Source organism: Vidua chalybeata, chromosome 3, assembly GCF_026979565.1.
Source record: "Vidua chalybeata isolate OUT-0048 chromosome 3, bVidCha1 merged haplotype, whole genome shotgun sequence".
In the NCBI taxonomy this organism is placed as follows: Eukaryota; Metazoa; Chordata; class Aves; order Passeriformes; family Viduidae; genus Vidua; species Vidua chalybeata.
In genome coordinates, this window is record NC_071532.1 from 4,965,424 (window position 1) to 4,989,798 (window position 24,375).

Genomic DNA, 24,375 nt, shown 5'->3' on the forward strand with positions numbered 1-24,375 from the left:
GGAGCCAGGAGATCACTCTTATCTTTTCCTTTATTCAGAACCCATCACACAAACGCAAGCTGTTCGCCAGGCGGACCTGGGCAAGGCCTCTGGGAGGAGCAGAAGCTCTTTCCGGGATGTCGAGCTATGGACACAACACTCACGGCAAACAGAAGCTTTTCAGAGCTGCCTGATACCGCTCAGTACGAGGAGAGAGAGCAGGCAGAACCCCCGCGGAGAGGGGAAGGCGTGAGGGGGGAAGGCGAGCGGCCCCTCAGGTGACCCGTCCCCGCCTCGGCAGCGGTAGGAGACGACCACAAAGAGCCGGGCCTGGCCGGTTGGGGTGACTCGGGGAGCCTCGGGGAGCCCCTCGGGCTCGGTTTCGGGGCCGCTCTGCCGCCCGTGTCCCGCCGCCGCCGCCGCCGCCATGGCAACGGGGGCGGGCCCGGCGGCGGGCGGGGCGGCGGCGCGCGCTGACGGCTTCCGGCGTGCGCGCGCGGCGGGCGGGCGGCGCGCTCGGGGGGCCCGGCGGAGCTCGGGGCGGTGCCGGTGTCGCGGTCGGTGTCGGTCCCGGTGCGGAGCCGCGTCGGTGTCGCAGCGATGGACACGCTGGGCAGGAAGGTGGTGGTGTGCGACAACGGCACCGGGGTGAGTTGTCTGCGGGCGGCGCCCGGGACCCGCCCTGCCGCCGGGGCGGAGGGGAAGGGGAAGCCGGGTGACTCCCCCCCGGACCCGGCCCGGCTTCCTGCCGGCACCGCCCGCGGGCCGCGCCCGCCCGGCCCTGCTGCCGCCGCCGGGCCCGGCCGCCATCCCGGCGCTCGCACGGGCCCGCGGAATGAATGGGCGGGGGGGGGCCGGCGGCCCTCGGCCCGGTGTCCCCGGGCTCCCGAGCCGGGGGCACCGCCGGGGGCCTGCGGCGCTGGCTCTGCTCTGCCCGCCCCCAGCCCCTCGGCGTTCTCGTCTTACCGTCAATGTCCTGATTCCTCTACGTGACCTGAGCGAGTGTCGCTGCAGCAACGCGCGTTTAGACAAAAATACCGATTTTTAAAAATTCTGAATGAGCGCGTTATGCATTGAGCAATCAGGATGTGTCCTGTGTCTGCAGGATTATTAGTTTAGGGAAATGTGTTGGGGTTTCGTTGGGGGTTTTTTGTTTGATTTTTTTTTATTTTTGGCAGCTGCTGTTCAAAATAGAGCATCATCCTTTCCTTAATACTGCTCTGATCTGCCACGTACCTCCAAATCGGCATTTTTTAAATGAAAGGTTTTTGTCCCCATCTTTTCCACCTTTTCTGGCCTGTGTAAGCGTGCAGGCACCCGCTGGAAATGCATCCTTTTGTCAGGCTGTGAAGCACCTTGGCAGGAAGTGGAAAAGATACCATTTTAAAGCAGAAGGAGATCAGATGCTATCGGTGGATATTTCCCCTTGGTAATTTTTTTTAGCAATCTAGGGTTTCCCCTAGTAAAGCAATATTATGTGCAGAGTTACCTTAAGTGGTGGTGCATTAAGATCTCTTGAATGGCAAAAAAGGCAAGGGTTTTTTTTATATGGAGACTTGCAAAATAGAGGTTTTTTTTTTTTTTTTTTTTTTTTAAGCCTAGGAAAGAATAGTTGAGACAAAGGATTATTTTATTAGAGATTCCGCATCCTAAATTAGAGGTTTTTTTCAGTTAGCATCTGAAATTGTTAGAATGGTTCAGGAAGAAGAACATAATATTTGACAGTTTAGGGATTTGACAGTTTTGATGTCTTCGTTAATCCTCATATAGCAAAAATTATCTTTAATAGGGCTAGGGCCTTTGAGCACTTTTAACACTATCATTTAGAAAAAGGAAAGAAGAGGAGATAGCATTTTCTTGTTACATAGGGATATGGAAGCTGCTTTAGGGTTTGTTTGTTTTTAGTTTGAGTTTTTTAATTGTGTTTTTTTTCTTTAATCTTCCTATTGTGAGGCCCAGATGAAAAAAAAAAATCAGAGCTTAATCCATTGGTGTGGTCCTTTATTTGGCAATAATCACTGAGTTGTAAAATGTTTATTGTATTGGTGGTGACAGCAGTGTTGTGCCTTGGCTGGCCTCAGGTGTGACACAGCGGGTAAAAGTGATTTTTCCAACCGGATTTTCCCAAGCTGGGTGTGCCACACAGATTTCTTTACAACCTGGGGTATCTCTGCATGCTGTTAATTCCAGACACATCTTGGATCCATACAGTTTTTCCCTCCCTGAGTTGGACCAGCAGGATATAAATAACCACAAGAGTGGAAGGTGCCTTTATGGTGCAAGAGGAGGGGCCTGTGTCACTTCAGCCTGTGTGGTTTTGGGTTGTGCTGGGCTTTTGGGCAGAACAGTGTGTGCCTGGAAGCCACAGAGCTCCTTGGGTGGGAGAGCAGAGTGTTTTAATTGTTAAATCAGTCAACTCAAAAATTTCAGATTGATTTGGGATAATTGGTCGAGGAGTGGGATAACTAAGCTGCACAAAAATTCCATTCAGTAAAACTTTTGAGTCTCAATTGCATGTGGAGGTATCAAGTAGTTCTATATTGTCAAACCAGTATTTTGATAATAATATTTTGCCTATGTGACAAGAGATGTCTTATTTTAGAGTTATTTCTGATTTCTCACACTTAAAAGCATGATTGAAATGAAATCTCTCTCTGTGTGTCAGAAAACTTATAGATAAAAAATGGAGAATATCCTTGGGAAATCAGGTGAATTTTTAACACTGGGCTTGTCTTTGAAATTTGCTGTTCTTGTTAGGCTGCAGACTTCTGATGTATCAGGCTGCAGCCAATCTTTGAGGAAGAGGTGAGTGACTTGAAGGAAGTTCTTGCAACATGTAGTGTGGGAGGCAGGCAATGGCACCTCAAAGGTCTGAAGCGTTAGAGGTGGATGTTCTTATTGTTAGAGGCCAAACAGAAAGTAACTTACTGGCCTGTGAAATTGCTATAACTGTGTTTAGGGTTTTTGTTTGAGAGTTGCATCAGTGGAAAGGACCAAGCAGGGAGATCTGATAAGAATATTAGTATTCATTTTAAAACCAGTCACGTGACCTGTTTGCAAGCTTCCTCATTCTTTTACTTTGAAAGAACACTTATACATGCAAGTTCTTGGGGTTTGATGACTCAGTAGGAAGTGAAAGACTCAGTATAAACCACAGTGAAATGGAGAAGAAACTATATATGGTAAAAATTGTTACATACATGGTCTTGCACAGGCAGGCTAAATAGCTGTTCTTAGAACATTCTGAATGTATAGCAAATGTGTGCAAAAACAAATGATGATGAAGTTCTTGCAGAAATGGGTAAATTCATGGAGTGCTTGTGTTCTTGTTGGAAGCATGAGCATTGTAATTCAATAATTGCTGTGAGGGGTGTGCATGGCAAGAGGTGGAAGAGAAACAAGTGCACTACACTTGAATTAGAGAGTTTCAAACTGAGAGTGGCAGAACAGTGGGTGTTTAATGCTGGGCCTTAGAAAAGAGAATCTGTTCCAGATTACTGCAGTTCATAACGTTTATTTGAAGATTTTGAAGGATTTCCTGTAAGGGACAGGAGGGAGAGGTATCTTATGTTTCCTGAACCCCTTCAAAAAAATCTAAGAGAGTCCAAAGTCTGTTATTGTAGAGATCTGTGCATTTTCCTGTTGGTGGTTTTACTGAGCCTGTTTCTGCAGCCATGATAGGCAATGTTAGGTGATCACAAACCTACCTGAACCAGCTGAATGTTCAGATGTTCAGGATAGTGTCAGGGAGAGAATTACAGTGGGGATGTCCCCATTGATGGGAAAGCTGATAAAGAAGGGTCACTTGTTCTTATCTTCACCAAATTTTTATGTAGACTGGAAGGGGAAATTTCAAATTTGAAGGCAAGTTAGAATTCTGTCCTTTCTGTCTATGGCAGAGTCTATCAAACTTTGTAAAATGTAATTTTTAAGGCTCTCTGTTGTGGCCAGAAAGAGGTGGTAGGAAACAGACTGTCAATGTCCAAGCTTATTCTCGCTCACTGTAGTTTGCATCAATTAAATCTGTTTTTGTTTGTGTTTTAGGCTGGTTGGAGAAACTACAATCTGTTTTTAAAACCTAGAATTTGTTAATTTCCCGGGAAGATGCATCAAGGTCTGAATGCAAAAAGAGGCTGGAAGTTACTATTCATATCAAATAGTAAGAATTTTTGTGGTTTTGTAGGTCAGCAGTTTTTAGGTCAGTATAGTTATATGTGATTCTGAGAAGAGTTTTAAAGGCTGGCCAAGACATGCTGATTTTTGTGCAGTAATTATTTTGGTTGCATATATCAGGGTTGCTGTGTAAATACTGGGGGTTTAAAAATTTGAGTGGTGGAGCTTCTTGAGGGGGTGTTCCAGGAGTTTAAGTTGTAAAGATTTATTTAGATATTCCTTATCCTGTTACTTCTGATATACTGGTGTATTCAGGGATGTGATCCAGAAGTGCTTGTGGCTGCTCTTTGCTTTCTCATAGCAGCACTGCATTCTTGAATGTACAGATAAGATCTACACAACTCCTAGGCAGGTCTGGCCTTAGTATAACCAAAAGAATTGATAAATACTTGACTTTTCAGAGTATTCTGGGTTTGAAGTAGAATGAATGAAATGAGTTGTGTACACAGTGTCATTCTTCAGGTATTCCAAACAGCTCTGCCTTTGGAGGGCAAGCACTGAAGGAGTGAAAGAAATTAGGGTCACAAAAAAAAAAAAAAAAAAAAAAAAAAAAAAAAAAAAAAAACAAAACAAAAAATCCTTTCTCCCCTCTATTACCCCAGCTTTAATTAAAATCTCTCTTGGTTTTGTCTATAACCGGCTCTCTAAATTTCTTTCCACAACAGGTGCCCTTTTTTCCTTCAGTAAGGTGAATAATTAGGAGCAGCAGCACAAGTGACTTTTCATGTTACCGTTAGTGTAATGACAGAATTCCTCTCAGCTGCAATTAGCTGTACTCTTTGCTGGGATAATTGTTCCAGTGGCAGTCTTCAGACCTCGCTTCAGAAAACTCGGCGAATATTTGGAAAATTCTAGCAGATGGCTTTTAATACAACCTCCAGTGGATAATTATGTTTTGGGACAAGGTCCCAAGGAGTCTGTGAATTGCCTGTTCTTGGAGGCTCCCAGCAGCCAGCTGGTCCAAGCTCTGAGCAAGCTGCTCAGAATTCAGTGGTGACTGGTTTGAGCCCAGCGTTGGATGACACAGCTCCTGAGGTTCCCTCCAACCCGAGGGATCCCAGGGTGCTGGGTTACTGCTGCTGCACCTCAATGCCTGGGTGATTTTACAGATGAAAATGTTTTTGTTCTGGCACGTTAATGTATAGCCCAGTATGCAAACAGTGCATCAGAATAAAAGAGGAGTCTTCTCTGTATGAGCTGTGGGCGGAACAGTAGAGTATGATACATGAAAGAACCCTATCAAAACAGGATAGCTGAAGAGCACAGCTTGCTGATCCCCATGAACTAAACTTCTTGCTGGCACATTTAAAGTTCACATTTTACAACTGAACTTCCTCTAGTGACAATATATTTTTTTATTGTTCTTGTAAATTGTCCTTGTTTTCTTAGTGTGTATACTATCTTGGAACCCAGTGATATAAAGCTTCCTTTTGTATATATTTGGGTAATAAACACTCTTTCAGAGCATCCTGTTTGGTGTGAACTGCCATCATCTGAGGTTTTGGTTGTGCTCTTGGTTTTAGAAGTGCTTACTGCAGACTTTATCCTTAAAGGAAAGCTCAAAATTACAAAACTTTGAGAAATCTGTCTGAATTGTGAGTTCACATCTGAGCACTTTTTACAAGAGTGTAAAACTTGAATTCACAAGGTTTTGGGGCTTTTTCTGATGTGCAATTCATTATGCTACCATGTGCTCTTAATTGGAGAGGTGATTTAATTAGATTTCATTGGTTACTCATTATAAGGTGATCCATTACAAAATTACAGATTTCAGGTTGCTAGAGGACTTTTTTTCATAGAGTGGCAGGAAATCCAAATTCAGCCACTGGACTCCTTTACATCTTCCAATGTACCTATTAATTTTAAGCTGTTTCTCAAAAATCTGATAATCTTGATTCAGAAAACATTCTGGAAAATACTTTTACTCAGTTTTAAAAATCGATGCATCATCTAAAATGTGTAAAATTGATTTGAAAAAATTGGTTTCCAGTGGGGCACATGGTCTTAAATTTGGACTTTTAATTTTTTATCCCATACCAGGTTTATGTTTGTAAACAAAAGTAATGCGTATTCTAATAAAATTATTTCTTCCTTTTCAGTTTGTGAAATGTGGCTATGCAGGCTCGAATTTTCCAGAGCACATTTTTCCAGCTTTGGTTGGCAGACCCATTATAAGATCAACTGCTAAAGTAGGAAACATTGAAATCAAGGTAAATTTTTTGATTGTTATTTCTTTCTGACAGATGAAACTATTTAGAGCAGCTTTTGAGTTGTGAAATGTTTTTTCCTTAACTCCCTTTTATGCTGTTTCAGTACCTCTTGATTCATTTCTCTATTGGATTTTAGCCTGTCACAAACTACAAAGTTAAGAAGAGGGTAATCTAAAGGATTGGAGACCTTCAGATAGTGCACCTGAGGAGGCAGCAGGTAGGGCTTGAGTGGTTCTGAGCAAAAAGGGGCTTCAAATGCCAATAATGCAAATGGTGCCAAGATCAGAAGGCAGAAATCAGACAGAAGTGACTGACTGTCACCAAGCTGTACTGTGGGATTTTGAGACAGTGCTGAAGAACTGCTGGAGCTTCCAGGTTTTTCTGTATGGTTTGCTTTCTACTCAGAGTTGATCATCTGTGATCTTGTATGGGATGTTTAACCTTGGCTGTGTTTGCGTTTCATCGTTTCTATGGTTTTTGTTTTCCTTTTGCTCTTGATGGATGTAGGTGCTCCACACCAGTTAGAGGTGGAGAGGCTCTGTTCAGGCTGCTTTGTCTTGGGGCATTATTCCAAGACATGAGGAGAGAACCACTGTTGGAGAATTCATTTTCTGAAGTCCAGGGAGCTATAATTTTTCACTTATTTTGTAATTAGAGAGTAACACTTCAAATGTTATTAGTTGCTTCTGCTATATTGGCTTTGGTAAATGTCTTGGCCCTGCTGTGGTCACATCCTCCCTTCTTGCTTCTAGCCACACAATTCTCACCCTGTGCTGGTCATGCTGCTTATGCAGGCATGTTGTGATCTGCTTTAGTGAGCTGATCCAGCTGAAAAAGAGGGATTTCTTGGTCAGGTAAAGTAATGACTGTCTTACTAGACCGTGGTGCAAACCTCAGGTGGAGAGTGAGAGAGAAGCAGGAGGCAATGCAGAACTGTAGAAGTGCCCACTTAGGCCAGTGAAGGTTAAGTAGGACCACACATATACAGGATTTCAATTTTGCTTTCCTTACTTGTTCTGAGCAGCAGTTTAGGAAGAGGAAAAAAAATCCGTCCAGTCTTGTTCCTTATTTTCAGAACCCTCTAGTTGACAAGGAGAACTTGAGTTGTTTGGTTTCTGCTTCTGCCTGTGAAATGGTTGTAGTATCAGCAGAAGGCCATACAAGGAAGTCAAAAGGCTAAAAGATGCTAGAGCTTCCCAAAATGTGGTTGTGGATTTGTCTCATTATACTGTCTCAATAATGCTTTATCTTGTATCAGCTAGGACAATTTGTTTGAGACGACAGAGATCTTTCCCTTTCACAGTAAAGAGGATTTTTTTATAAGGAGACAGAAAACATAATCCTTTCTCTAGTAAGATTTGGGGAGAGGGATTTCCTTGGGTATCTTCTTGAACTTAATGTGAGGAGTCTCCTTAAAGGAGGTCCTTGTGAAGTTTTATGAAATTATGCAGTGATTTGAGTCTAAACTCCCCCCAAAATTTTCTTGCATGAAATCTCACGGTTGAAGTCATGTTTTCTTTCCAGCCCATTCAATACAGCCTGTCCCCAGTTTTGGTATCCTCTGATTATGTGATAATTTAATATTGTTACAGATAACAGTGCTGCATTGAAAAGGTAGTATGTAGAAGTTGGTAATTGCTGAGATCAGCAAAAGAACCTGTAAACGATCATCTTGCATGCATTGCTGGTCTTCTGCTTGAGCATGGATCATGTGGGTGTATTTCAAACAGAATAAACTGTGTCTAGATTCTTTCTAGTTTTGTATCATTTGCCTAGAACAGCTTGTCAGCCTTTCTTAAGGAGGCAGTGTATCAAGAGAAGACACAGACACTTTGGGTATCCCAGTAGGATAATACAGTAGAAAGACTTCATAAGTGTGAGTGCTGTTTTTCTCTGTGAGAATCTTGCAGATTTCCTAAAAAATGTATTTTAGTAGATAGAGTTTTATGCCAAAACTTAATTATAGGCATGTGCTGTGAGTTCTAAAGGGATAAAACTGAGTGAAGGAAGCTGGCAAGGAGATCATCAGTTTGACTTTTCAAAACTATTCAGGAAAGCTGCACTCCTGTGAATTCAGAATTCAGGAATTCAGAAACTGTATGAAAGGAAGCTGATCAAAACAGTGGTCATCCATTGAGTTACCAATTTCAAGTTGCTTTGACCATATTTTCCTTATGGATTCTCATTTCAGTTAGCAGCAGGGATATAGCTTTTTGTCCTACTGAGGAATTCAGTTATTACTGGGATTATTTTGCTTAAAATTGCAACTAAAACCACAAGTATAGATGCTGCTCTTGTCTTTTTCTGATGTACTAGTCTGCAGCAGGTTTGGGGGGTATTACTAAGTCAGTACTAAGGAGTAGTTTTCAGTTCTTGGATATATGAAGTGAATTTTAAAAATAAAATTTAAATTTAGCAATTGTCAGAGCTAGTTATGGTCAATTGTCCTGTACAGAGTCTTGTCTAGTTCAGATACACACCTAGCCCAGGGTAAAACTCCACTGTTACAGAATATATATACACAGAATCCTGTTTATGAGAGATAGGTAGATACACTGATCTTCCTTGCAGTCTAGGAAGGCTAAACATGACTTGCCACTGACTTGTAGCAATAGCTTCCTTCAAAGAGGCAATTTAATCTGATGTCCTGATAATGTTAGTTTGGCCCTAACTAAACTAACTCAGATCATTTCCTGCTGTACATGCATCTCTTTTCAGCCTAATTCTACTGTGTACTTAAAATAATTTGAGAATTTCATTTAGGCCTTTTCTGACTTTCTTGCTTCTACCTTTTCTTCACCTTTCTTGACCTGTTGAAGTAGAATAACAAAATGATGGTAAGTGAGGTGCCCCTGTGCTTTTTGTTTACCATTTTTGCTTGATGAGACCTAGTAGCTGTTCTGTTTTTTTTAAATGCTATTCATTGTTCTGTCTTGTCTTACATTTTACATTTGAATACATACTTATTTTGGACATTGTTCATTGCTTTGGTTTACTGGCAACTAATTAATGAGAACATTTTATGTATTGCTTTTAAATGCTATGTAACCTGTAGTTTTGCAAGATGCAAGAATAACACTGAAAGATGAACATGAACTCAGCATCTTTAACAGTAGAAATTGCTCTATTTAACATAACAAACCAAGAGTTTGAAGAAATGTTCAGATTTCAGTTAGATATTACTGAGTACTGAAGTGATGGAAATACTGGATGCCACAATACTGATTCCTCTTTGCAAATTTGGTTGTGTTGTCCTTCTTCCTCTTCAACTGCCAAGTGTATGTGTTTGTTAGTGTGCTAGTGCTGATGTTCTCGAGAGAGAACAATTGTTCTGCCCTTTAGCTTTGTTTTAAAAGGATGTGAAAGTTTTGTGCAACTTTCGCTTTGCACCTTTGAATAGCAGCTTTTCTTAGGCTGTGTCCTGTTGGGCAGCTTGGAGCCTCAAAGAGCAGTGCACAAAAAAGGCTTCTGATTCTTCTAACTGGTGGAATTTGTGTTGTCTTAAATTCTCATGAGTAATGTGGCTGCATGGTGGAGTTCTCATAGTGTGGTTTCACCAGAGTGCTTTGGATTGAAAGTGTCGGAGTCTTGACTTTTGTCTTCTGTGCAGTCAAGAGCTGAAGCGTGGTCTGCTGTGCAAGGGAAAACAAATAAAACACCTTGTCAGGGAGAGGGGGTGAAAGAGGAATGGTTTCACTTAAACTATTTTCAATTAACTTCCTTTTTATATAGTCAACAGCAACTGCTTATGTTACTTCTAAAATAGGCATTATAAACCGGATGCCAGATTTTTTCTTGTGCATCTTTTTTTTCCCTGGCATTGGATAGTAGGTTGAGTAACCCTCACTTCCACTGTGCCACAGCAACTGCAGACTGTTGTGGCATATGTTTGAATGAAGCAGCTGGCCTTTTTTTTTTTTTTTTTTTTTTGGTGCAATTAATATTATTATGGACACAGAGCTAATGGTACCTAGAAATATGTTCTTACAGCCTAAGTACAAGTAAGTCAGTTCAGGCTTCTTTAGAAAAATATGGGATATAATGAGCAGCAAAGATAAGATGTTACTGTGCATACTTCCTGTGGGAAATACGTGGGGAAGGAGAAGATGTGATGCTACTAATTTGAATGTGCAATGTTTGCATAACTAACGTTAATAAACAGATTGCTTAATCAGTGTGAAATGACTATACAAATTGCATTAGTTGGTTGTGTTGGTGCAAGAATGCATTTCTGGGGTTTCTGGCTTGGGACTTCTGGCAAGGAACAGATGAGGTTGTATTTTATATTCAGATGTGTCTCTTCACACCCTATTGACACAGGCAATATGTAAACCATTGTTTCTTTTAATGTCTGGTGTGGAATTTATAATCTCTTATTTGCTTTTGCTCCTGTTCGGTATGCTTATTCACCACTCATTATTCCTTTTTTGGTATTGTGCACAGAAATTTGCAACATGCATGGAAAAATATTCTGCCAATCCCACCTACTACCCTTATGTGCTGTTTTGCATCTCGGCTCTTAGAAATTAGTATTTGGTAATTTTGAAGGTGTCAGTGAAGAAACAGCTGTACTTAAAAAGTCTTTATAGTCTCTAGCTCTAACAGGGTTTATTGGTTTCTTTAAGGTTAATTGAAAAAAATCAAATTAATAATGTTTATTTTGGAAAAGCTGTGGGATGGGTAAGAGCCAAATTTAAATATTACATGAGATATATTCTACTTCTCTTCTAAGTACCTGCAAGTGATTCAAAAATGTGGGCATTGTTTAAGAACACATTGGACACAGGCTGAAGCAATTCACTGTCATTCTTGAGGAGTTTGGTATTTAGAAAACCTTGTAAACACTGACATGTTTTTGTATTAAAATGTTACAGGATCTGATGGTTGGTGATGAAGCCAGTGAATTACGATCAATGCTGGAAGTGAATTATCCGATGGAGAATGGCATAGTTCGAAACTGGGATGATATGAAGCACCTTTGGGATTACACGTTTGGACCAGAAAAACTTAATATTGACACAAAAAATTGTAAAATACTACTCACAGAGCCTCCCATGAATCCGACTAAAAATAGGGAGAAGATTGTGGAGGTATGTGTGTCTAGTAGGAGCTGATATACAGTCATTGGAGCACTAAGAGATTCCTTGTTCCAGCAGCACACAGGGACTGTCTGAAGCAAAGCAGTTCTGTTCCCTAACCAAAACCCGTTCTCAGCCATAGGCATGAATGCTACTGTGCTTAAATTCAAACCAGCTGATCTCATTCACAAGCTGTAAGCAGGCTTCTTGTCTCAAGCATTAATAGCAGCATTAAAACACAGAATTGGAAATACATGTCTGTCTTCACATACCCAGGATATGTTGATTACTAGTTGTTGGATGAATGTTAATTACTTTAAATGACTTGGACTTGTATAAGCCAGTAATGCAGAGGAGATTGGAGCTAGATGGTGCTTACCAGATGGAGGGAGCAGTGTTGTTGGAGGTAGTTGAGACGAAGGTGTGATGACAGCCAATGCACTAATCTTTAATTAGTGCTAGGGATTATCAATGAAAGCCTTCTAAGAAGGAAAGCCTGGTTCTTGCATCCTCAGTCTCAGAGTGCTGCCCTGGGTGATCTAAGCGCCAGCTGAACCTTGTATTCAATGTAGGTTGTCAGATATATATTGTTTAGCTCCTCTACCTGTGATGAAGACTCAGGTTTGAAGAGACATGTTAGATGAGAACAGATTGTTTAGTTTTCTGTTTTGTTGAATTTTTTTCTCATAAGCATCATAGATATTTTCAATTATTATAGGTTTGAATATCAAAGCTTGTATATATATATATTTCCCCAAAATCATTCCTTAATCTGTTAAGAATTTACATTTATCAGCACCTTTCCTTTGAAATCCTTTCGATGTCACAGCTACAGTATTGCTTTCTGCAACTTGGCTGTGAATACATCTGCACTAATCCTTTCTTTCAGTGACCAGGGAGCAAATGAAGTCTAGCAAAGTTGGGAAAGGTTAAGTGAAAAAAAATCAGACTGTGCAATCTAAATTCAGCTTTTTTTTTTTTTTTTTTTTAGCAATTGTGGACGTTAGGGTCCTACGACCTAAGTGTCAGGTAATGGAACACTAGTAATCCCATGTACTGTGTATCAGCCAGCTGTGGTGTGATAGGCAGAGCAGGCTATTCTGGATGGCTTCCATGTAGCAGGAATGGCTCTATTTCCTGTCCAGGCTTCTTTACTTTTCAGTTGTCAACAGTAGTGCTCTTGTTTCTGTTTTCCTGGTAAATACAAAAGGATGGATTTTAGTTATTCTTGTGCCAAGTAATTTTATACCAAAAATTCAAGATTTTAGTATGGCCTCTGATTTCTGGTAGAATATTTGCATTGCTCCATTTGCCTTCTTAACACTACCCCAGAGACTATAGATACTTAATCTTGCAAGATGCAGGAATAACATTGAAAGATCATGATGCAGAAGATTAGTGAGAACTAGAATCCATTTTTGTAAATCTGAATTTGAGTTACACAGAACCTCCTTGTTTCTGCTAATGTTTTTAATGGAACACAAGAACTTATAAGAACTTGGAATATTTAGTTTAACTGCAACGTATTTATACTCCTTCCATTTTTGATGTGGCCTCCTCCTTTCCAGGGAGGCAAACCCAGTATGAGGCAGAGGACTGAATGAAGATACTTCCTAAAGCCTGCAGTAAATATAATAATGTCTCTGCATTTTGGGATACAGTGCAGTAGCATTTTAGAAGAAAAGCTTAGTCATCTGGACCATATAAAGATGATAGATAATTATATATGCTGTCCTTCATTTTGCTTCCAGTAATTCTCTCTCCTCATTTCATCACTTTGTCAGGCCCACCTGCAATAGTAAGGCAGCAAATGTTCACATGTCAGCTATATTGTAAAATATATGTTTAAAAAGTGCTTTTCCTCTCATAGCATGCAAAAGACCCGGGTTGCTCCTCAGCTTAATGGAGTGTTTGCTGTTTGTCTTTATCTGCTGCACTCTCATTGTGTGTAACACCCTCAGAAGCAGCCAGACTGTAGTGGCAAATCAAGAAGCTGTAGAGATGCTCAAGCACAGTCACTTCATCTAATCCAACCTAGGATTCCTTATATTTTTCCCAGTTTTTAATTCTTTCTGTAGCCAGTTAGAACATCACTTTGTAGGTAATTGAAAATCTGCTGTTATGTGAAGAAGGATCTTCTCAGGGAAACATATTGCTCAGTGTTTATATCTCAAGATTCGTTAATGTACATGCCCTGTGTCGAGGCATTTTCCATGTCAAAGAAAGTAATGCAGAGGAGAATGCATTTCTTTTTTCAAAGAAAGAAAGAATGACAACACCCCCAAAGGTTATAAAAGGTTTTGTAGAAGACTTTAGGGTTTGGTACATGTGAAGGCAGTAAATAGTGCCATTTGAATATTGATTTTGTTGTATGAAGGTGATAATTTAGATTTTTCTTGCATTATTTTTTCATTTAATAAGCACTCAGGTTGTTTGGAAATATCCATTGGAATAGTGTTGGGTTTAGACAATGACTACTCAAAGGGAATCTATTTTGAGTTGCTGCCCTTTCAACTGTTCCCTTTCTGTTCCTTTTCACACTGTTCTAATGGAGGAGGTTCTTTAAATAGTTCAGGATTCTAAAATTGTCAGGCATCTTCAAAAATATTTAGATATCTTTTACTTGACCTGTGGGAGCACTTAGGATTCAATCAGTTTCTAATCCTAGAAGTTGCAGAGGGGTTCTGAAGGCTGCAGGGTAGCAAAAGCAAAGCTTCTGTATGTGTTGGAATAATCAGAGTTCATCCATTTTTCCTGGTAAAGCTTATTGAGGGGAAAACTGCTGTACAGCATGATTTGTTTACTTGGCCTTTTCTTGTGTTTAGGAAGAAGACACGATCCTATAAACTCTACATTCTTTAATCTTGTCCTGCTTCTTAACTGAAATTGGTTCAGTGATTAGAGAAACCTAGTGTACAAGACAAGGAGTTACTTTTCCTGTTTCAGTGTTAATTCTGCAAATCTGCAATTTTCTCTCTGTAGTGGATTTTACACTAAATTTAAAAGTTTGTCATTGGTTACCCTTTAAAGAAGGAAAGAAGGTGGTCCAGATCCAGAGAGCAACCTGCGATACTGGGCTCATTCTAGATTAAGATATTAAGGAGTCTGGTCTTTATTTGACATAGTGTGCAGTTGTACAAAGTCTGTTTGGCTTAATATGAAGAATGAAAAATGCCTGAACTTTGTTTTAAAGCATACATCTTAAAAAAACATTTTATTCCCAAGTCACACTTCAGTAATGAACTGCTTGGCTGGTCTACAAGTACTGCCTCCCACTCATTAAGCACTTTGGAAAAGTGAAAATTTGTGTAAAGCTGCAAACATTTATGTGTGGGTTTCTTCTGTTTGCTTTTGTTGCTTAACGGATGTGGAATATTTCATTTGGCTTGTCTGGTGTGAACAGGTAAGATACAGAACTGAATGTACTTTTTACTGTCCCAAAGCACATAGGTTTTCTAACGTTCCTGTGGAATCTGTGTGATGAAAATTCTTGGGAAGTGTTTCTGATTAGTAAAAATGCAAAATTCTAGAGATACAGTTTTCAAACACCAATGAAATTTCTTTGAGGTATTTGGCCTGGTTTGGAAGCTGATTTTTGCCTTCATCTTACAGGTTATGTTTGAGACGTACCAGTTTTCTGGGGTGTATGTAGCCATCCAGGCTGTTCTTACTCTGTATGCTCAAGGTAGGCAAAATTAACCTAAAATTGCTTTAGTTTCCAGATGTGTTGCTGAGCCACAGTACTAACACGGCATCACTCTGTCTTGGGCTTAATTCCATGCTGTTCTCTAAGGATGCTCAGCTCTGACTGACAGCTTGCTTTTTGTTTTGAGGAACTACTGATAGGTACCGCTGTTGGTGGCATTTTCATGGATAAATGCAAAAACTTGCTTCCTCAAAACTCTTTCAGGGTGTAATTGTTTTGCCTTTGGCATTAAGTCTTAATGGCTTACTTTGTTTTTCCTGTAAAAGGAAGAACTTTTTACCATGAGTAAAGAAGAAAATGATCATGTGACTTTTGCACTACTTTCAGGGGGGGAAAAAAAAGCCAAAAAGTTGACTCTTCTGCTCTAAGTAAACTAAATTAAAATGATCCTCAGCCTGAGCAGAAAATTATGGATTGACTGAATTCAGTGGAAATTCTGCCATCAACTTCAATCCATCTAGGATTTTAAGAAGTTACTCAAGCACATTAGTTCTATACCATCACTCCTTGCATGTGTTTGTTGGTGACTTGGTGTTTTGAGCTGTCACATAGCAGGACACAAATATCCATGTCCATTAACTTGTCATTGTAGTGTCTCTGTCCAGGACCAAAAGCAGTGGGGTACTGAAGGGTGGCTCTGCTGTGCAAGTCAGTATAATTACTTGAACCAAAACCACTTTTGCAAACCTGAGTATTAATTTTATTTGCTGCAGTCTTTGCTATTAGGTTTTTTCCCCCTTGGTTTTCTTTGGTTTGATTCCTTACAAATATTTAATTAACTGACATCTACAGTCTTAAATTCTGCTGTAATTGTACATGTACCTTACTGTGTGGTGCTCAATTTCTTCGTGAATAACAGAACATGAGACAACTTAGAGCAGTCTGCAATGTTTCTACCTACCATCATCTAAAACAAAGCTGAAGACCTAAGATATAAAAATCAAGGGGCACATAAATCAAACATTTGCTTTAGAATTTTTTTTTTAAAGTCCTTTAAAACATCCTATTTATTTATATTACTTCAAAGATTAAAGTAGTGGCTAAAGTTATATAGGATGTGCCTCATTTCAGTGCACCACACTTCTAAGGTCTGTCCTTAAAATATGGTTTCTTGCTTTAGGTAGCTTGTGAGAAACTGTAAAAGTGTTTTCTGATAACTCTTATCATTGATTTTTGCCTCCTAAGTATAGAAGCTTCTGTTTCTGCATATTCATGATATCTGTTTTGTATACCTTAGAATTTAATAGTTTTTTTCATTAGTTGATTTTTTTTAGTCTAAGAAAGTGGATCTCATTCAGCCTAATACCACTTGTGTGAGGAAATATTAGGTGTGTACTGTATAGTCCAAATATTTTCTATCATATGAAAGTATTTGGTTTTTTGTGTACCAGTAAAAATCAACAAGTCCTAAGAATTTAACAAGGTAAACTTGTGGCTTGAATATCTCTAGATTTCTTCATATTTCAGAAATTAATATAAGATTGCACAACTGAATCTGTGGAGAAATTTGTGCCCCAATAAGCATTTAGTGAGTCTAGATACTCCCTTTAATTAGAGTGCAATTTAAGATGTCAAAACACCACATAAAATTGTGAGTGGTAGAGTTCTAAACATCTAGGTAAAAGCAATACTTAAAAAAAAAATGAAAGCATTTGTTACTATGAAAACCTGAAGTTTAATATCTACTGATGACTGAGGGAAGAGAGGTTGTATCAGTTTACAGTGAAAAATCCTATCTTAAACTCGCTGCTGTTCTGCTCTACTTATGAAAGTGCAATAAAAGTTGTGCTTCCCCCCCATTCTTTTAGGTTTGTTGACTGGTGTTGTTGTGGACTCTGGAGATGGTGTGACTCACATTTGCCCAGTTTATGAAGGTTTCTCCCTCCCTCACCTCACGAGACGGTTAGATATCGCTGGGAGGGATATCACCAGATACCTCATCAAGGTAAGCTGGGAGGGAAAAGGGTTTGAGGTTGAGGTGGTATCTGTGGTATGTTGGTTCAAGTCAAAATCACTTGATAGTGAGATACCACTGTGCATTTTCCCTTTATTTGTGTTAATTACATTAAGAACTGTATTCTCGGTCTACTTCAGTCTGTTCTTACTGTGTTTTCTCATTTAAATCACAAGTGATGATACTGATGTTATTCAGAGACATCACATTTTCTTAGTGGCAATCTTGTAGGAAGGGAATTTATTCCATATTTGGGAAGGAAAAGCTTGAAAGTCAGCTTTCTCAATGCCTAAAGTGAAAGCTAAATTATATTCTCTCATCTCTACTCACCTGTTTTCAGAAAGACTGTCTTGCAGTGTGGAAAATAATGTAGTGATTCTTCCCTGATTATTAAGTAAGAGAGCATGTTTGATAGACAATTCATTTGTTTGGGCATTTTAAATATAAGCAACATCTTAGATTGACAAATCTTATGTTTAAACTGGAATACGGGAATGTTCTGAAGTGAAGTTCTAAAGTGAAGAATTATTTTGGTTTTTTTTTCCATTTGTCTTTGTTCTGGTTATGCTGAAAGTCGTAATGATGAAGAACATTTTCCATTTGCAGTAACACTCCTGCTTTTCTGGGGATAATAGATACACTGGGACAAATTTCTCTTAATACCCAAATTTGCCACTAAAAAAGGGAGGTGAACAGAGATATGTGTCTAAATGTACTACCCCTCTACTGGGAGATCTGGACTGTTCCTCTCCCTTGCTGCTAACCTGCTGTGCTCCCCCCAGCTCCTCTTGCTGCGAGGTTATGCTTTCAACCATTCTGCTGATTTTGAGACGGTTCGCATGATCAAGGAGAAGTTGTGTTACGTGGGATACAACATTGAACAGGAGCAGAAGCTGGCACTAGAGACCACAGTTCTAGTTGAATCCTACACGGTGAGTGTCTCAAGACAGCTTTCCCTGTCCTAAACTTCCTAGGTTTAAATTCATGTAGCATTTAGCTTTGATTCCTTCACAATTTTTCTTGGCAGTAGCTCACTTCTCAGCCTGTAGAATCAAATTAATTGGTTCTGGGAAATTCTTCTGCAGGCTTTTTTCTTTTCAGATTTTCTGTAAGACTTTGTACTCATTTTTGTCATGGTAGATATTTGAAATTTTAATATTATAGTACAGGAATTTGTAGAGAAAGTGGACTTACTCTAGCATATGAAATTGTTTCAGCCTCATCCATGCAGCAGTGAGACATGAGACTGATATCTGGTGTCAGGAAAGGTAAACTTGCTCTTAGTGGAAACTTTGTGATCACAGTTGGAAAAATTTGCAGAAAAGCATTATTCTTGCTATAAGATATTTTTTTTTAATTGATACTAGGAGTTGGTATTGCAAGGAAATGTTTGGTAGCTCGGTACTGATGTGTCTGGTCCCTGATGTTTCCAAGTGAACTGCAGAGGGATTAAAGAATTCGTATGTTCTTTCAGTACTGCAGAATGACTTCTTGCAGTGCTGACAATTATCAACAATTTCCTGTGTTAAAACATTTGGGAGCAATGTAGGTCATTTCCTCTTGTTTTTTTTTTTTTTTTTTTTAGCATTCAAGTGGCTAAAAGTAGTCTTTTCAATGGCGTTGTTTCTTCCCTAGCTCCCAGATGGCAGGATTATCAAAGTTGGTGGAGAACGGTTTGAGGCACCAGAGGCTCTCTTCCAGCCTCATTTAATCAATGTTGAAGGGGTTGGTGTGGCTGAATTGCTGTTCAACACCATCCAGGCTGCTGACATTGATACCAGGTAAGAGCAGAACATTGAAAATCCTTTGTCTGGGTGCAGGGGTGATGCAAGAACTATCTTCAAAGTAACAACTTTTGTTATAGACACTAGTAAGCTTTTAGACACTTCAGGCAATAATAAAGCTTTAGACACTAATAAAGCAATTTAAGATACACCTGGGTGAAGGGTGTATGCTGGGAATGGGTCTCAGGCTGAGCATTTGGAGCTTAACAGGTTGTCTGGAAACTATTTCAGTAAGAATGAGCAAAGATAAAATCTTGAAAGCACAATTTTTTTTTTTTTATTTCTGCTTTCTGGGAAAGCACGAGCAAGTCTGCTGAAATTGTGCAGCCTGTCTTTGTGTAGTTTTTTAGATTTGTATTTACTCCCCTGTCTGTACAAGTACCTCCTGTAGTACACACTGAACTATACAACACTACAAAGACTATTTTTTTTGGGTCAGGTCTGAGTTCTACAAGCACATTGTGCTGTCTGGAGGGTCCACCATGTACCCTGGGCTGCCTTCACGACTGGAGCGGGAACTGAAACAGCTCTACCTGGAACGGGTTCTGAAAGGAGACGTGGAGAAGCTCTCGGTGGGTATGATGGGGTGGCTGCTGCAGCCGGGGGCCGCAGAGGCTTCCCCTGAATCCCCGCTAGAGGGAACCGGGGGGTCAGGAATGGCTCAGGCTGCGGGTGGCCCTCCCTGCCGATTGCGAAACCGCTGCCCCTCCTTCCTCACACCCCTGCCTCTGCTTTGTACATACTTGCAATAAAGTTACCTTCTAGACCCTGCTAGTGGCAGGTAGTTCCCGAAGCCTTGGGTAGAATAGGCTGATAAATAGCAGGACACAAATTGTAATGTTGGTTAAACAAAGCTAAGGGGTTTCTGTGCCTTAAAGTTGTCATTGAGTTAAAAATTTTTTTTTTTTTAATCTGTGAAAATTTTGATTCATATTACAAGTGAAATACTCAAAAGTGAGAGAGGCTGGAGCTCTAACACACGTTCAGGTGGAGTAAGTTTTCCTTTTCCATTTGTTACTGTGATGAGCAGGCAACAGCCACACACATTACAGAGGTAACAGTGTGTTGTACTGAAAATTCCTTTGAGTGGAGTTTCTAATGGTGAACTGAATTGAACTTCCCTGGTTCTTCGTACAGTGTTCTCTGAAGGTCTTCTGTGGAATGACTCAATTGTACAGAATGTTTTACATCTGAGACAGTATTTCAGTCATAGCTTTGTACTCTCTTTGTAGCTCTTGAAGCTAGAGCTCTAGCACTGAAGAAGTTAAGGGAATATTAATTAGTTAAGCTGGTTTAGATTGTGTAAATTCTAACATATTTGTGATTTGATGATCTGGTAACTTCTGATAATTTCAGCCGTCAAAGATTAGGAATTATTTCACTTTTAATAGTGTTCCTGAAATGAAAAAATTGATCTCTAATTTTCTGTCAGTATTCTGAATCCTGGGCTTTTTGTTGATATACTGAAAGTACAATTTTTGGGCAAGTGTCAGTAGCTGTGTGTAATTTCCATCGCAAAGGCATTATTTTACTTCAGTTGTGCAAGCTGGAAGCTCTCACAGAGTGCCCTGTGCAAACATTTCAGTTTTTTTTAGTTGCATTTTTCTCACTAGACAGTTGCCACTTCATTGTTCTGGTGGAAAGCCCAATTTTCTTTTGCAAGGCTTTGTTTCAAGAATCCTAGTAACGATTTCTTTTCTTCTTCCCAGAAATTTAAGATCCGAATCGAAGATCCCCCTCGTCGGAAGCACATGGTGTTCCTGGGGGGTGCTGTTCTAGCAGACATCATGAAAGACAAAGACAACTTCTGGATGACCCGACAAGAATACCAAGAAAAGGGAGTGCGTGTGCTGGAGAAGCTTGGTGTGACTGTTCGATAAATCCCAAAGCTTGTTCCCATCACATGTCTAAAGCTTTTTTCTTTCATTGCCAATCTCTGAACTCACTCAGCTACATGCTATGGAAGGGCCTGTCTGTGGCCTTTTGACCCAAACGTCAGGTTTTGTTCTGGTTTCTTGGGGTAGCTTTTGTTAAATGTTTCTTAATGTGGCTAAATTTGACTATTAAATTTGACCACTTCCCTGCAAACAAAACGGAGCAAGAGCAGCCTGTCTACTTCATTGTTCCCTCCCAGTAGGCAATTGGGTAATTCTGGTAGGCTTTTTCTTCTGGGTTTATTGCTGTAGTCCTGCTAGCTTTTGTCTCTAGTTCACAAAGGGTTGTGTGCCTTTTTTAGCATAAGAAAACCTTTAAACAAGAATTTTTGCTATCATTGTGGTGGTTATCTTTGCATCTTTATGCCTCTCTCTACATTAAGTTTGGGGTTTTTTTTCCTTTTCTGCAACTAGGATTTTTGATTAAACATTGTTTAAAACTAGTTAAAATAGCTGGAATGACTTTAACACACTGTTTTGATGTAATGTGGTTTTATATGCACTGCTGCCTAAACTGGCTTCTGAGATGGTTCAACCTTCAAGGTGGTGGTGGGGCCTTCAGACTGTATTTCTCTAAGTGGGAATGTTGCCACAAATGGAGAAACACCTGATGTTCTGGCAAGTGTACATTTGTGGCCTTAGGTGTCTTTTTTCTGGAGAGAGGAGACAGGTTTGAGCTGTGTTTCTTTTTTGTTAAGGGACAGCTGGGAGGGTCAGCCTGACCAAAAATGCCTCTTTTTATAACTAAATTCTGGTACCCTGTTGTCTCAGCACAGGAAGCAAGAATGTTAAGTTAGCTATTCTGTAACTGTTGAAGAAACTTAGATATGCTGAGACAGGAGCCTCTGAACTTATTGAATAGATTTAATACTTTCAGAAATGCTTGTGAAAACTGTAACTAGAAATATTTAAAGCCCCAGAACTAGGTTTTAAAAAGTCTGATGTTTTAAGTGCTTGTATGTACATCAGAAGCACTTCCATTAAACTTTACAAGTATATTAACCTAGTGCCAAGTAGTTACTGCAAATGAATATTTCAATGACCAATGTTTATTGCAACAAGCAGATATTTATAAACAACCAGTGGCAGTAGGTTATAAAGAATGACTTATATTTGTTCCAGTTAAGAATAATATTGGAATAGATTATGTTGGTTGGTAAATAGCCACAATTCATTTTATCCAGTCTTGATTTTTGATACTTAACATGGGATGGGGAAGGAAGTGAAAACCAGTGATGAAAATGTTGTTTCCAGAAAGTACATTAAAGCTGAGTTGTTCTAAAAAATAGAAGTTGTCAGTAGTAATTATCAGCCACCTTCTTTGAGTATAGTTGCCTGTGTTTTTTTCCTATAGCAGACTGGTAACTACAGTTGCAATAAAATCTGCCTTACATTAAGCATAGCAAAAACTGCTTGCATACAAATGCTAGCTAGACTTAGTTCTACTTTGCTTTCCATAGAAATATTATATTACTTCTTACTGGTTTTCGAAGCCTACCATAACATTTAAGGATAAGGAAGTCAAGATCTGCTCTTGACTTCCAAACCTTGGAATGTATGAGAGATGTTTTCGTATACTTGCCATTTGTCTACATCTTTACATTAATAATTGACCCCAGAAACATGGAAATATTAAACTCCCTTGGACTCTTAAAATGTGCTTCCTTTCTAAATTGAGCAGGCAGCTTCCTTTGGCTGAGTGAGCCAAAGGGGCAGCAACCATGTCTGCATTTCTTTAATAACAAGACAGTCACTATAGTATTGCTAGTAATGACCATTTAATTATAGGTGGGTGGGGTTTTTTGCAGCTATATTTACTCTTAACTTGAACAATACGAATTTGCAGGCATGCCGGTCGTGCCTCAGCGCATGCACTTCAGCAGTTACTAGATTTTTGGGGACATGAATGTAAGGGGTACTCTGAATTCCTGTAGTCTTCTAAACATTTAATACACTTAAAGACTTAAAAATGCTGTGGGCTTGCTTTAGAGCTATGATTTCTCATGTGACTGTCTCTGGGCTTTTCAGACAGTGTTGGGAATCATGGAAATAAACCAAAGAATGACTTAAAAACTTTTTTTAAATGACAATCTGTCATGTGGTTTTTCAAATCTAGACCTTGACCCTGCAACCCCTTTTCTAAACCATCTTCTCCCCTGTCCACTGGTTTCAGTGAGGTATGTGCATGTTTGAGTAAAGGTTTTGGAGTTTGGCCCCTTCGCTAGAGAACTTCACAGCACCATGAGTAATAAATGTCACTTGATTGTGCAGAATCTTGGGTTTCCATGGAAACCATGTATATATTAAAAAAAGAAACTAGCATTTTAAATTAACTGTGATCATGGATTCAAAGGAACACATTTGTAATCCAGATATTGAATGGGGTGTTCCAGTTGTGCTCAGTGTGGTTCTCATGTATGTGTTTGCACACACAAGAGTGTTGTGTGTGTGTTCTCTCAGCTGACAGCTTCAATACTGCTATGAAAGCAATCTGGTTTTAAAGTTTTTTTTGAAGACCAAATAACTTGAATTGTATTTGCAAAATGCTTCAGCTCCTTTAAAATTAGAATAGAAGATGCCGCATCAGTTGTAAGTTTTTTGGGAACATCCTATTTTTAATGTTAAGCTGCTTCAAACCCTCCCCTCCCCCAGTGTTCTAGGATGTTAACCAATGTAACACAGATGGCTTTTTATACAGTTCTGAATAATGTTAACACACAACACTGGTTGAGACCATGAATGGAAATAAACATCTATTTAAATTGACAGGTCTTTTCAATACAAAAATAAAATCAGATTTTTTTCAAAGTAGATTATGTTTGCTTTGTTTCCTTTGGGAAATCACAGTTCTGTCAGTTTTTCTCTAACTTAACTTCCATCACAAAACCATCATGAGCTGCTTTTGCTGAGGAAATCTGACATGACAAAATAACACATTGTCTACTGACTGCTGTCATACTCCATCCTTTAGCCAATACTCCAGTTCTTTTCTTTAAAAAGAAAAAAATCCTTATCCTTGGGCAGGAATCTTTTTCTAGTTCAACCTCCATACTGCAAAGTGGAAAGAGCCCTCAACTTGTATTGACCTCAGCATCCTTGGCTAAGCTCAGAAGCCATATAATGATGCCCTGTTTAGGAAGAGTCTCCTTGGCATTGTGACTTCATGTGCTATTTCACCTGCATCCCTGATTTTAACTGATAGAAAAAGTGCATGTGGGGTTGACCTTTTGTGTTTAGAAGGACTTGAGTGGATTAGTGACTGGCCCACCACTCACAGTGCATTCATTTGGCTTTTGAAATGAACTCAACCAGCGTCTTCCCCCAGCTCATTGCACATGCTGGGCTGGAGGAATGTACCCCAGGCATCTTGTTCCTGTAGGATAAGGGGTTTTGCTTTTCTTAGATGGAGCCACTATGTGCAGTTTGGCTCTGGGTGCATCTGCCTCAGTGGCTGGGTCAAACACTTGTCAGCTTAAGAACAGATGTAGATAGATGGGATTTTAATAGGAAAAAAAGTAAGGCCACCCTTAACCCCAAATATGTGTTTCATCACTGTG

At 39.7% G+C, this 24,375-nt stretch overlaps 1 protein-coding gene across 1 annotated transcript; it reads left to right on the plus strand.

Annotated features, from left to right (window-relative positions):
- The first annotated feature begins 478 nt into the window (after positions 1–478).
- ACTR2 (actin related protein 2) lies at positions 479–23,629 on the plus strand. The gene is made up of 9 exons (XM_053937070.1): positions 479–627; positions 6,252–6,362; positions 11,237–11,452; positions 15,053–15,125; positions 16,955–17,091; positions 17,883–18,032; positions 18,736–18,881; positions 19,324–19,456; positions 20,594–23,629. Exons 1-9 carry the CDS (start codon positions 580–582, stop codon positions 20,762–20,764), a joined length of 1,185 nt encoding a protein of 394 aa, XP_053793045.1. The 5' UTR covers positions 479–579; the 3' UTR covers positions 20,765–23,629.
- Positions 23,630–24,375: the final 746 nt, after the last annotated feature.